We start from the raw sequence: 14,784 nt of genomic DNA on the forward strand, positions 1-14,784 counted from the left end.
GAAAACACGCGACGTCGTGGGGCTGCATCGGCAGTTCCTGCCTTTGCGGGTCACACACACCGACCGGGGACTGTCGGACGGGGCCGCTCTGAAGCTCTCGGGTACGCGTTGCCACGTTGCTCCAGAAAGGCGCACACAGACCTCGTAGCACCTGTGTTTGGAGTAATTTCAGACACGTCCTGGATCCTTGACAGCACCTCCCCGAAGAGAAATTCCTCGATCCCGGTTCTCCAATCGCTCCGCCCTTATTATTTCTCTACAGCTTCTTCCCTTGATCCACGTCACGGAAAACGTCCCCAATTCCAAATCAAACTCCTGATCCGGTCGGGACGCCACGCTGGGCCGAAAAAGGGCGATCGGGCTCTTCAGTTGTGATCAAGGCGGGCAGGCTCCTTCCTTCAGTAAACAGATGCCCTTAGGAAGGCTGCCTCTCATTTTGGGGGGATTCCGCCAGCTGTCTGCAGGGCACCGCAAATTCGCGTCACGCTGCCAACCCCGTAAGGGGGCAACGAGGCGGGCGCAAAGCTGTTCACAGCGCGCGGGGACGTGGGCACCTCGGAGCGAGAGAAAAGCCGCCTCATACCCGCCTAGGCCTTAACCCCGTCCTACCCGTGCGCGGAGCTTCCCTTTTCCCCTCTGACCTCGGAAAGAAGGGGGCGGGGCTTTGGAGCGGAAGTAGCGGTGCATTGTGGGCTTGCCTAGAGCAGTGGAGTTGAGCCTGAATGAAAGTGGCGCGCAGCCCCTGACGTTATCCCGATCGGAGCGGCTGCAACTCGGACGTCGGCCGGGATTCGGGTTCCTCGCACCTCCGGTGCGGAACGGATCGCGAGGAGGCGGCGGCGGAGGCGCGGCGAGCGTTGGTGGAGGGGCCGGCTCTGCGCGGCCCCAAGACATGGCTCACAACAAGATTCCGCCGCGGTGGCTCAACTGTCCGCGGCGCGGCCAGCCGGTGGCAGGTAACCCGGCCCGGGGGTGATGGAGCCTCCGTGCCCTGGCGGGTCCGGGGTGGGCCGTCCGCGGGGCGCACGCAGCTTTCGGTGTTTGCGTGCCTGCTCGGGGTGTTTCAGGACCGAGATGTGCTCGGTCCCGTGAAGGTTCGTGGATGAGTGTTTGGGAACTTGGACTGGAGAGGGTGGGTCAGGGGGAGGGGGCACTTGTCAGTATCCAGTAAGCCTAAGCGTTGCGGGCGCGAAGGTAGTCTAGAGGTTTGTGCGGCAGGAGCTGAGGGCACAAGACTACAGTGGGCAGTGCTTTGAAGCTTAGTGAGAAGTTTGTGACTCTTTCAGGGGTCTCGGAAGGGGAAGGGACAAGTGTCAGTGCTGACATGGAGCAGGGCTAAAGGAGAGGGGCAGTGCCCTGTGGTGTAATACATCGGCGAGAGACTGGGGTTAAAAACATTTGTGTAAATGACTTCTATTATTGTGGATATTTTCATCTTTATTGAGCGGGACACACAACAAACTTTGAAGTGTACAGTTTAATTTTGACTACTCACGCGTAGCTTATGAAACAACCCACGAAACCATCAACACAATCAAAGACAGTAAACAGAACCCATCACCTTACAAAGTGATGGGTTATGCTATTTTGTATTTCCTTTCTCATCCGGCAACCACTGATCTGCTTTCTGTCACTCTAGATTAATTTGCATTTTCTTTGTATTTTTTCAGTAAATGGAAACGTTCGGTTATGCACTCTTTTTGGGGGGTGTCTGGCAGCTTTCATTCATTCAGCATTATTATTTTGAGATTTATCCATGTTCTTATATGCATTTCATCCCTTTTTATTGCCGAGTGGTATTTCATTGTTATGGATACCGCATAATTTGTTTATTCATTCACTTGTTGATGGTCATTTGGGTTGTTTCCAGTTTTTGGTTATTACAAATTTACTTGCTGTATGCAATTTTTTATAGGGTCGTAAGCTTTCATTTCTCTTGTGTAAATCTCTCGAATGGGAATGGATCATATGATAGGTGGACAACCTTGAAAAAACTGCCAAACTCTTTTCCAAAATCTTAACATTTTACATTTCCACCATCAATGGATGATTGTTCTGTTTGTTCCACGTAGTCTCCAACACTTAGTATAGTCAGTCTTTTTAATTTTACCCACTGTAATAAGTGTTTATTTAGTAATATTGTGGTTTGATGTTGAGCATCTTTTCAAGAGCTTCTTGGCAATTCACATATCTTTAGTGAAGTGTTCAAATCTTTTGCTGATTTTAAAATTGGGTTTTTTTATTTTTGAATTATTAAAGTTCTTTACATACGAGGTATTGATCAAAAGGTATGGTGAATGTTTAAATAAAAAAAGTGTAGTACAGTAAAAGGCACAGTGCCATTAATCCCCTTCAAAATACACCACCTCACTTGGAACACACTTACCCATTGTTCTTGCCATTTTCTGAAGCAGTTCTGGAAGTCATTTTTTGTGAGTGTCTTTACTTCATCCTCCATCAAGACATGCTCCGTGTCACACATCGCTTCTGGTACAGCAATTTCTGTCAAATAAAAACATTACGGTGTGTCCTCATCCACGTTACTCACCAAATCTGGCACTGTGGGACTTTTGGCTCCCCCCTAAAGTCAAAATAACCATGAAAGGTAAACGTTTTGAATCGATTCAGGACATCGCGGCATCCACGACAGTGCAACTAAAGACACTCACGCAAGAGGACTTGCAGAACTGCTTCAGAAAGTGGCAAAAATGATGGGATAAGTGTGTTCAGAGCGAGGGAGAGTATTTTGAGGGGGATTAATGGCAGTGTGTTTTTTACTGTAATAAATTTTTTAAATTTAAACATTCATTATATTTTTTGATCACGTAAATACAAGTCCTTTTTTGGACGTATGCTTTTTCTAGAAGGTGTTTTGAAACAAAAATTAAAGGATTTTGTAGCGGGCTATGAGTACATGTCTAAACTATGTCTATCTAGTTATATACATTTGTTGGAAGAGGAGATTCTGTATGTCATTTTTTATTCAGGTTTTCTGATTCTTCTAGTCTGTCAGCTTTTCTTCACATATTAGTTAATGAAGCCATGTAAATGATGGATAAAAATGTTACTGAAAGATAATCTAAGGAGGTCTTAGGGTGAGGAAATCTTTTCTTTTGAAATGATGAAAAATGAAATAATTTTTTGTATGTTGTTCTAACCATTTTTATATGCATTTTTACTTGTAATGAAAACAGTTATACTTGATAACCATTGTATTTTCTTCTTCGAATGAATTGATCACAGTTCTTTACGTTTTCTTTATAAGTCTTACTCTCTAGCCATTTTGACTTTTTTTTCCTGGTTACCATCTCTAACTTAATACTGAATCCTTTCTTTTTATATGTAGTTTTCCCTATGGAGTTATGAAGAAACCTCTAAACTTAGATGTCTGACTTCTTTTCTAGCCTAGAGCTTGTTTCCTGGATCCTTTCGTTAGAGTTAACTGCTACACTGATTTGTGAGAAAACACAGAATCATAAAGAAGTTCTTGTCAATGTGAATAGTTTTTTTGAATTAGAAAAACAGTTTAAAAGATCAGAATTTTAATATGGTCTGCAGGATGGCAATGACATATTAGAATACTGATTTATTGCTAGACTAAACATGGGACAAATACAGCACTGACTGGGGGTGGATAGCGGCGGGCAAGGTGCTGAGCTCCAGGCAGCTTTCTACCTCTCTGAGAAATAGAGCTGTATGCCCTCTGCTGGGAATGAAGGGTCAGGAATTAAAAAGTTTTCCTTTTTATTGTATTGGAATATTTTGGCCCCCAAAAGCTAGATTCTTAATTATTGTGCTTCAGTGAGTCATTACGCTCACCTGTGTGATTGATTGTGGTCTCTGGATGGAACTGCAGGCCTCTTGACAACTGGATCTTCACTAGTAATCAACAGTGCTTCAGCTGGTGATGCTTATTAGCAAGTAAAGTGAATGTAACCTAGAATTCTTGAAATTTGTTTGAATTTCCCTTAAAGTTCCTTCTGTCTGTGTCCTAGAAGCCTTCATGCCACATTGTGTATTTTGAGAATGATGGGTTAGCAGTGTTTTATAGTAGCAGAGCAAGAATTACTAGCTATATTCTTGCAAGCTTTAGTGAAAATTAAGGAATCACTCCCATTCCATTTTTCTACCTACTGTCGTTTTCCTCTTATTTTTTTTCTGATTATAAAAGTAATCCATGCTTACTGTATAATTTCTTTGATATTTTGCCTCTTTAGGAAAATATGTTAGGCCTGCTTAAATTGCATTTTGTCATTGTAAACATTAGGATGCATTTTATTAGTACTAGAAGTTCATCATTTTCTTGATTTAGAAAGAAGATGGTACTAATTATATATAATCTGTTCCATTATGAAGTCACCTTCTCTAAACCAGGCTTCCAATGAGAGAGAGCTCCTGGAGATAGGGCCAAGCTTTATTTCTGAAAAAATTTTTTTTTCTCCTGAGTGATAGATTTCAGGTGAACTCATTTTTTCATGGTCATTCAACATAACATTATTTTGTACTTACTATGTGTAAAGAATTTACTAGGAACCAACTGGCGGTATAAGTATGAGACGGTCTTGTGGTAGTGATGGTGACTTTGAAGTGATTTTACTTAGCAAATATTTGAGTGTCTACTTTGTGCTACTCCTTGGGGCTGGGGTTATGATATAGTACCTCACCTTAAAGAGTACATAGTCCCGTGGGAGTAGCAAACCATTTTTAAACAGAGTTCTGTTGTAATAAATGCAATAATGACTCTTATAGAATATTTTGGGATGCCAGAGATAATGAATCTAATTCTTTGTTTGAGGTTGGGGAAGAGGAGATGAGGAAGAAGGGGAACGCTCCCCAGAGGAGCTGATGCATGAATTATCTTTTTTTTTTTTTTTAAAGATTTAATTGGGGAAGGGGAACAGGACTTTATTGGGGAACAGGACTTTATTGTGGAACAGTGTGTACTTCCAGCACTTTTTTCCAAGTCAAGTTGTTGTCCTTTCAATCTTAGCTGTAGAGGGTGCCGTTCAGCTTCAAGTTTGTCCTTTCAGTCTTAGTTGTGGAGGGCGCAGCTCAGCTCCAGGTCCAGTTGCCGTTTCTAGTCGTTTCTAGTTGCAGGGGACACAGCCCAGCATCCCTTGCAGGAGTCGAACCAGCAACCTTGTGGTTGAGAGGCCGTGCTCCAACCGACAGAGCCATCCAGTGCAGTGTTCAATCTTAGTTGCAGGCGGCAGAGCCCACCATGCCTTGCGGGACTCGAGGAATTGAACTGACAACCTTGTAGTTGAGAGCCCACTGGCCCATGTGGGAATCGAACTGGCAGCCTTCGGAGTTAGGAGCATGGGGCTCTAACCGCCTGAGCCACCGGACCAGCCCCGAATTATCTTGAATAAGTAGAAGTTTGCTAGATACTAGATAGTTGGAGAGAGTCTAATGGGTCATGCATCTTCCAACATACCATGCTGTTTATTTATTTGTTATGTTTATTGTTGACTGTTTATATTTCCCCATAGAATGTAAGCTCAACTGGGGCAGGGATTTTTTCTTTTTTTTTTTTTCTTTATACTAGTGTATTTCATATACCTAGAACAATGCCTGGTTGTTCATAATAGGCACTCATTAAACATCTCTCAAATAAACTAAATGAAGTATAATAATCTAGGTGAGATAATGGTAGAGTTGGTGAGAAGTGGTCAGATTCCGGATATATTTTGAAGATAGAGGTGATAGGGTTTGCTAATGGATTGGATGTTTGTTGTGTGAGAAAAAGAGGGGTCAAGGATAACTCTAAAGGTTTTGGCCTGAGTTACTAAAAAAAATGGTGTTACTATTTGCTGTGACAGGGAAGACCATGAGGGGGAAGCTTTTGGAGTGTGAATATTGGAAGCTCAGATTTGGATATGTGTGTTAGACATCAAGCAGAGACTAAGTCTAGTAGGCAGTTTGACATCTGAGCCTAGAGTTAAGGGAGAGGTTTGGGCTGTAGACAGACGTTTGTGAGGCATCAGCACATTGATGGCTTTTGAAGCTATGAGACCAGAGGAGACTCCAGGGGAGAGAGTGTGGGTAGAGAGGAGGCCTAAGGACAGAGCCTTGGGACAAAACACAGATGGGTCGGGGAGATGTGGAGGAGCCAGTAAAGGAGACCGAGAAGGAGAGGCCAGAGAGAGAGGAAAAGCAGGAGGAAGGCCAGGGAAAAAAGGCGATCTAAGAGCTCCCTCTTGATTAAAAAAGTGATCAGTTTGAGAACAAAGTTGTTTGAGAATTGACCAATGGATTTAGCAATGTGGAGGTTATTGGTGACCTTGAGTGGTTTTATAGAAAATAAAAACTTTAAAAATTATCTGTTTATGAAATTTAGGTTAAAGCCTCTGGACAGATGTTAAGATTTCACTCAGATATTTTACTCAGATATTTCACTCAGATATATTATTCTATTCTTAGATGGATATTCTTATCTATTCTTATTATTCTCCCATTTCTTCCATTGATTTTATTACATTTTAAAATATAAATCAGTTAAAATACGTGATTTAAAAATTGATTCTATAAGGTAATTCCTCCTGTGTTTACATTGTGATTCAGGAAAAAAGGCCAAAAAGGTCAGTCAGTGTTGCTGAAATGATAGTCACTGATAGTTGTTTGGAGAGTGATTTTGGTTAGCATGCTTCTCAGCATGATCCTGATCCTGAAATGTAGATAAGGTCCACAAGATGGAGAAAGTTCCAAGCTCATATTAAAGAGGTATAATTGGGAATTTTGAAAAATTGATTTAATTCACTCCATCATCAGTTTTCTAGTACCATATCTTTAAAGGCTTTAAGGCAGTAACTTTGTAATGTACTGGTTTAGAACTTAAGAGTCTTTATGGGAGTCCATTCATTACCTGGTAATTTCTCTTTTGCTATTATAGTTGACTGTCAATTTCTAGAATTTATGTTGTCCTTAAAAATTCCATAGCAGAATTTTTAAAAGTATAGTTTAGATTGAGAGTGCTTCATGAACAGTTTTTTTTTTTTTTTTTTTTTTTTTTTTTTTTTTTTTTTTTTTTTTTACTTTTTAATTTTTTTTATTTATTAGTTTCAGGTATACAAAACAATGTAATAGTTAGACATTTATCATTTATACCCATCACAAAGTGATAACCCCCCTCCCACAATCTACTACCCCTCTGACATTGCATATAGCCATTATATTTCCACTGTCTCTATTCCTTATGCTGTACTCCACTTCTTGTGAATATATATATACATATATATTCATATATATACATATAAAATTATAGTTGACATTCATTATTATTCAGCTTCAGCTTCAGATGTACACCGCAGTGATCAGGCATCTACACCATCATGAACAGTTTATTTAAAACATTTTAAGAAAGTGATTTTGAGAACTGCTAATTATAGAGTTTTAACCTGGATTTTTTTTTTTAATGAAAATTGTTCCTCATCTTCATGTTGTTTAGGAAGATTCTTACCTCTGAAGACAATGTTAGGACCAAGATACGATAGTCAAGTTGCTGAAGAAAATCGGTTCCATCCCAGTATGCTCTCAAATTATCTAAAGAGTCTGAAGGTAAGAAACAAAATATTTTGATACTGATTTAATGTGCTTTATCCCTCTCTTGTTGTTCAGGTGTCTTTTTCTTTTTTTAAAACAAACAAACTTTATTTTGAAATACTGCCAAAATTGTGCACAGTTTTATAAACCCTCCCCCAGTTTTTCCATTAGGCATCTTATATAATTGTAGGACAATATCAAAAGCAGGAAGCTGATATTGGTACAGGACTGGTGACTAGGTCGCAGACCTTATTTAGTTGTAACCAGTTGTGACATGCATTCATTTGTGTGTGTATGTGTGTGTACAGTTCTTTGCAGGTTGATCCAGTGTACAGATTCGTGGCGGTGGTTACAGAACTATTTGATCTCCACAAAGGAAATCCCTCATGCTACCCCGTTATAGTCAGATCCTCTTCCCACCACCATCCCTGTATATAGGCAACTGCTAATCTGTTCTCTACCTCGATAGTTTGGGCATTTTGAGAATTTTAAATAAATGGAATAAAACAGTATATGATCTTTTGGGACTGGCTTTTTTCATTAAGCATAAAGCCCTTGAGGTCTATCCAAGTTGTTGCATATATCAACAAAAAATTCGTTTCTTTTTATTGCTGAATAGTATCCAGGTGAATGGATATAGCAGAACTTAATTTAGCCATTCTCCTGTTGAATGGTTAAATCACCTTTCAACCAGTTTGAATTGTTTCTAGTTGTGTGGTATTGTGAATAAAGTTGCCTTGTACATTCATGTGCAGGTGTTTGAGTGAACATAAGTTTTCAATTTTTTTCTGGGATAAATACCCAAGAATATGATTGCTGAGTGCATGGTTAATTTTACAAGAATGTGCCAAACTATTTTCCGAAATGGAACTTTGCAATTTTATGTATTATTCTGACGTAATACTGATGGTATTAGTTACCTAGGACTGCTGTAACGAGCTGCCACAAACTGGGTGACTTAAAACAACAGAGCTTCATTCTCTCACAGTTCTGGAGGCTAGAAGTTTCAAACCCAGGTGTTGGCCAGGTTGGTTCTTTCTGGAGGCTTGGAAGGAGAATCTCTTCCATTCTTTTCTCCTCGCTTCTGGTGATTGCCAGCAATCTTCAGCATTCCTTGGCTTCCAGCTCCATCAGTTGTCTCTGCCTTATTGTTGACATTCTCCATGTGTGTATCTGTGTCCAAATGTTTCTCCTAAGGACACCCCAATCCAGTATGACTTCATCTTAACTTGATTGTATTTGCAAAGACCCTATAACCCTGTTTCCAAATAAGGTCATATTCATAGGGAGTCAGAACTTGAACATATTTTTTTAGGGGACATAATTCAACTTTAACTGCAATCTTTGTTACTCTTTTATATTCTTAGTGGTCTATGAATGAAGATTACTGTATGCTATATGTTAGTACATTCAACAAGTGTTAGTGCTCATTGTGTGCAAGGCTCCAATCATGCTATAGAAGAATCACCATTTAGATTTTGAAAACCTGTTTACTCATCCCTTTCCTTTGTGTAGTTTCAAGTTTTTATTTGTGTATATCTTTTATTTTAGCTTATAAACTTTTAGTTTTTATTATCAAAAATTGTATTGGAAATCATAATGAACATTTATAAAAGCATTAAATATTTCCTAGGTGGTGTGTTAAGAGTTTGGGCTTAGAAGTCAGACAGACTGGGTTTGAATTCCAATTTGCCACTTATAGTTTTTTGGGCAAGTTACATAATCTCTTCATGTTATAGTTTCCTCATCTGTAAATAAAATTAGTGCATGTAAAGCATGTAGAATAGTGCTTGGCACAGAGTAAGGACTTTATTTAAACCTCATAACAACTCTACGAGGTTATTTGCTTTATGCATTGGCATTATCTATTATGAAAAATACATATTTGTATGTAATATGTGTATGTGTATATGTTATACACACAGATGCATTCACACACAAGCACATTATCCACACAGACACATCATACACACATACACACATTTCTACTCCTATATTTACGTATGGGGTCGGACAATTAAGTTTGTGAATTTGTTACAACAATGTTGCTGATCTTTTTGATATCAGAGGGATTATTCATTATGAATTTGTACCAACTGGACAAACAGTTAACCGAGTTTACTATTTGGAAGTGCTGAAAAGTTTGCGTGAAAAAGTTAGAGGAAAACGACCTGAACTTTTCGCCAACAATTCATGGCTCTTGCATCACGACAATGCACCAGCTCACAGGGCACTGTCTGTGAGGGAGTTTTTAGCCAGTGAACAAATAACTGTATTGGAACACCCTCCCTACTCACCTGATCTGGCCCCCAATGACTTCTTTCTTTACCCCAAAATAAAGGAAATATTGCAAGGAAGACATTTTGATGACATTCAGGGCATCAAGGATACGCTGACAGCTCTGATAGCTATTCCAGAAAAAGAGTTCCAAAATTGCTTTGAAGGGTGGGCTAGGTGTTAGCGTCAGTGCATAACTTTTCAAGGGAAGTACTTTGAAGGTGACCGTAGTTATATTCAACAGTGAGGTATGGAGCACTTTTTCTAGGATGAGTTCGCGAACTTAATTGTCAGACTTCATATATGGCTCAGGGCCATTAAGTCACATAATACAATTTCTCAGTTTTTTTGGTTAAAGTAGTCCTGTATACCCTGTTTCCCTGAAAATAAGACCTAGCTGGACAATCAGCTCTAATGCATCTTTTTTAGCAAAAATTAATATGAGACCAGGTCTTATATAAGACTGGGTGTTATGTTATGTTATGTTATGTTATGTTATGTTATGTTATGTTATGTTATGTTTGTTATGCTATGCTATGCTATGCTATGCTATGCTATGCTATGCTATGCTATGCTATGCTATGTTACGTTATAAAGACCCGGTCTTATTTTGCTATAAGACCGGGTCTCATATTAATTTTTGCTCCAGCATGAGAGCTGATTGTCCAGCTAGGTCTTATTTTCGGGGAAACACGGTATTTAGAAAATTTGTATTTTGCTTTCTCAGCCCCTCTTTACATTCACTTGTCATTTTGAACCTGGAGAGAAACAACATGGGTTCTAATTCTAACTCATTGGAAAACTAATATGATATCTAAATCTTTGTATTTGGCAATATATATCCTCTGAATGAATTAAGATTACTGCAGAAGCTATTTGGTTAGAGAAGTAGGCCCATGGTGGCAAATTGAAGAAAATACCATCAAAAATACATTTTCTGTAAGGAAGAGCTCACCTGATTGGTCTACCTGTCTCTCATTTACACATGGGCTAAGGAATCTGGAAAAAATCAGTAGGGCACATTATGGCAGCTAGTTATATTTTAGAAGCACACAGTTCTATTTTGTCACATGTAAAAATGTTTTTGTCAGTTTTCCCTGTGTCACAATGGAATTGAATTATTATGTAGACTCATCTCTTTTAGGCAAGTCTAACAATAGGTACCCAATAAATACAATAACAACAAATAAAATAAAAAGATAACAATTTAGAAAGTATGGATTATTTCTCTTGCCATTCTTCCCAGAGAATATATGCTTCAGTATGAGGTGAAAGATGTATAATTAACTATTTTCTTGTTGGCTCAGTTCAGGTGTGTGCTTCTTAGCGAGACTATCTTGCCAGGCTGAATGTGATTCTAGTCAAAGATTTTTCAGATTTATTGGCCTCTGAATACAAGTCAACTACGTCACTTAGCACTTCACAGAATAATGATTTTTGTTTTAATGCAGGAAGAAAAACTGGCTGAGAGATGGGATTAAGGCTTCAATGAGATGCACAAATATGGCCATGTGTACTGTTCTTTATTGATTATTTAAGGGATTTACAAGGGAATTCTGACTGTGCATACATATGTTTTACCCGATAATACTCGCTTTAGAATTTAACTGCCTAACCTAACATGATGTAGTGATGGTTGCTTGGAATGCTGGATTGATGTTTGTCTGGAGCTTGGGTTGGGTGTATTTCAGATAGTTGCTATCCCTGCACTAGCCTCTTGTTTGACAAATCATAAGTGCAGTGACAGACGCAGAAAATTATGTTGGTGTTTGCTTTTTTAGGTAGACTTTTGTGATGTTGAAGTGGAGTCTGTTTTGCATATGTTCTTGTGCCATCATTAGTTTGTGCGTTAATTTATTTCATTTAGTGCCTGCTAACAGTGAACGTAACATCTCCTTCAATGGAGATGTCTGAACTGGAGTACTGCCATTTAGTCAGCTTGTTTTGGGAGAAATTCAGTTGATAGTAAATGTACCTTTTTTTTTTTTAAGGTTAAAATGGGCTTGTTGGTGGATCTGACAAATACTTCAAGGTTCTACGACAGAAATGACATAGAAAAAGAAGGAATCAAATATATAAAACTTCAGTGTAAAGGGTAAGCCATGTATTAAGATTCTTTAATATTGAAACCTCTTGCTGAGATTTGTAATCTCTTCTTTTAAAAAAGAAATGTTTTCATATTACTAGACATGGTGAGTGCCCCACAACTGAGAACACGGAGACATTTATTCGTCTATGTGAGCGGTTTAATGAAAGAAACCCACCTGAACTTATAGGTACGTTTGACTTGACTTTTACTTTGCAATTAGGTTTCCATTCTCTTTTTTGCAAGTGAGTTCATGAGTTTATTTTTATTACTATTTTTAAGTAATCACCAAGAAATGTTTTTTAAAGGAATAGACTGTTGTGAACTGTAAAATAAATATATTTTTGTAGTTTTTATATTTTTCAAGATAAAGCCCTAATTGCCCCTCTTTGGGTGTACCCTTGGGAAACTACCTTAAACCTACGTAGTTATTTTTTTACAATTTTACGTTTTATACCATACGTATTATTCTGAAACTTTTTTCACTCAGTATCTGAGGGTAATCCATGATGGTGTAGGTAACTGATGTTCACTTTTTTGCTGCTGTGTAGTATTCCATCATCTGAATATACAATAGCTTATCCATTTTCCTGTTGATGGACAATTCTTTTAGCAGATATTTATTGATTGCTACTCTTTGCCAGGTACATGCTCTTGGAACATACCAGTGGAGAAAACAGAAAAAAGGTCCCTGATCTTCCGGAGCTTTATTCTAGTGTGGGTTTGGAGTGGGGGTGGTGAATTGAGGGAAGGCAAGCAATAAATAAATAAATTTTCTTAAAATGAGAGTTACTTAAAATGATACTTGGGTTATTTTCAGTTTTTGTTTTTTCCTAATATAAACCATGCTGCTAGGAGTGGTCTTTCAGAAATTTTAAGGTTTGATACTGAGCTTTGATTTTTTGTTTTTTCTGGTATTTATATTGGCATGTGATTTGAACTGAGGATCCAATTTAAATGTTCTCTATATAACCAATCATTTCTTTTAGTGCAGCTTATTGAATAATTTTTTTCTACTGATACCTAGATGCTGTAAATTAACTTCTTATATGTACTACTGGAGAATTTTTCAATTCATTTATCTTAACTTTTTTCATAATCATTTAAAACTTTTTTTGTTTTCAATATATTTTCTTTTGTGATTTCTTTTTTTTTAAATATTTTAAGCAGCTTTGTATTTACCTCATTCAGAGAATTAACTGAAAAACTATTAGTAAGAAAGTAATAGAAAGAAAGTTCAGGGGATATATTTGCACACAGATAAATAAGAAAATATCAGCAACTTTCCTGCAAATAAGCAGTAACTAGTTAGAAAATATAATTAGAGAATGGTCTCATTAATAATTTTATTAATATTGACTAACATTTATGGAACATTTCCTCTCTAATAGTCACTCTGTAAACATTTTACATACATTATCTCATTGTCTTCTTACACACAACAATCCTATTAGGTAGATATTATTTTCACCCCTGTTTTATAAGAAAGAGGCTTGGAAAGGTTATGTGACTTGCTCAATGTCATTCACACAGCTAGTAAGGGTTAGAACTTAGATCAAATCTTAATCTGAGTTGAAAATTCACACTCTAAACCAATTCTCTTGTCTGTAACAGAAGTATAAAACAAGGAATAAAGTTACTAAGAAATGTGGAGGTGATTTTTATGCACATTTAATTTTGAGAACTATCAAAAATTAAAATGTGTCTATTAATAGTAACAGCTGCTATTAATAATTGCTTATTGAAAATTGGGAAAATATTTGAAGCATATATGACAAATAAAAAAATAGTATTTTTATATACAAAGAGTTTTTATAATCTAATAGGCGAAAGAGGCATTTCTCAATAGAAAAATAATGGAAGACAATGAAAATGTAATTTATAAAATACGAAATACAAATAGCCAAGAAACATGAAAGATTTTTTTGTTCTCACTTGATAATAACAGATACAAATTAAAATATATGTCGTTACCTTCCCCCTTCAAATTGACAAAGAACTAAAAAAATATAATGTGAAGGACTGGATAAAATGTTTGCATTAATATACTGTTAATTAGAGTGTTAATGGATACCCAGCATTTCTGGAGGGACCGTTTGGTGATATTTCTCAAGATCCTTGAAAGTGTTCATACACTTGGACTCATCAAGACCACATCTAAGAATTTATTTTAAGGTCTTAGTTAGAGGTGAACATAAAGATTTATGTGAAAGGAATTTCATCACAGCTTCATTTGTAATAAAAAACAACAGCTTATGTAGCTGAGAAAAGCAGGTCATTTATATTGTACAGTATGCAAGTACTGTTTAACAGAAGAACAATAATATGGGAATATATGATAGTATTGCAATATGTGTATGTGTATATATTTACACATCACATGAATATGTGTAAGAAGTACACATATATACATATATATTTAGGTAAACGACTAGACGATCAACAGCCTAAGGTAGCATAGAGGCCTTTATTGGAACGATTTAAAAACTTTTCTCATTTGAGAGAAACCGTTGTAGGGGTATATGCTAAGTATTCTTGAAGAATTCAAAGAAGGGCAGTTGAAAAATCTTAACGTCTGGAATCAGATGTCACGATTTCAGAAAGAGTAACACTTTCAGGTTTAGGGGAATAAGTTGACCGTTGTTATAAATTGTTCAGTTGTATTCTTGGAAAAAGTGATAAGAAAATTTTCTAAATTGAGTGTTTTACAGGTTGTGGAAATTATAGAACTCTGTTACAATATATATTATTATATATGTCTTTTATTACGGGTAGTGATTCTGTTTATGTGGATTGAAGTGGAAACATTTGCTTTGGGCCTGCCAAGTTTTCCAGCACAGGTTGTATTGGCAATTATTTATTGTAGTAATACTCTGAAG

At 37.5% G+C, this 14,784-nt stretch overlaps 1 protein-coding gene across 2 annotated transcripts in view; it reads left to right on the plus strand.

Annotated features, from left to right (window-relative positions):
• Positions 1-691: 691 nt before the first annotated feature.
• RNGTT (RNA guanylyltransferase and 5'-phosphatase) overlaps positions 692-14,784 on the plus strand; it is a 240,922-nt gene continuing 226,829 nt past the window's right edge. For both annotated transcript variants that reach the window (XM_081033244.1, XM_081033243.1), the window contains exons 1-4: positions 692-956; positions 7,448-7,557; positions 11,811-11,914; positions 12,007-12,095. In XM_081033244.1, the coding sequence (XP_080889370.1) occupies positions 893-956; positions 7,448-7,557; positions 11,811-11,914; positions 12,007-12,095 (367 nt within the window). In that variant the 5' untranslated portion in view covers positions 692-892. The remainder of the gene's footprint in view (positions 957-7,447; positions 7,558-11,810; positions 11,915-12,006; positions 12,096-14,784) is intronic.

The sequence above is a fragment of the Rhinolophus hipposideros genome (assembly GCF_964194185.1).
Source record: "Rhinolophus hipposideros genome assembly, chromosome: 3".
Lineage (NCBI taxonomy): Eukaryota > Metazoa > Chordata > Mammalia > Chiroptera > Rhinolophidae > Rhinolophus > Rhinolophus hipposideros.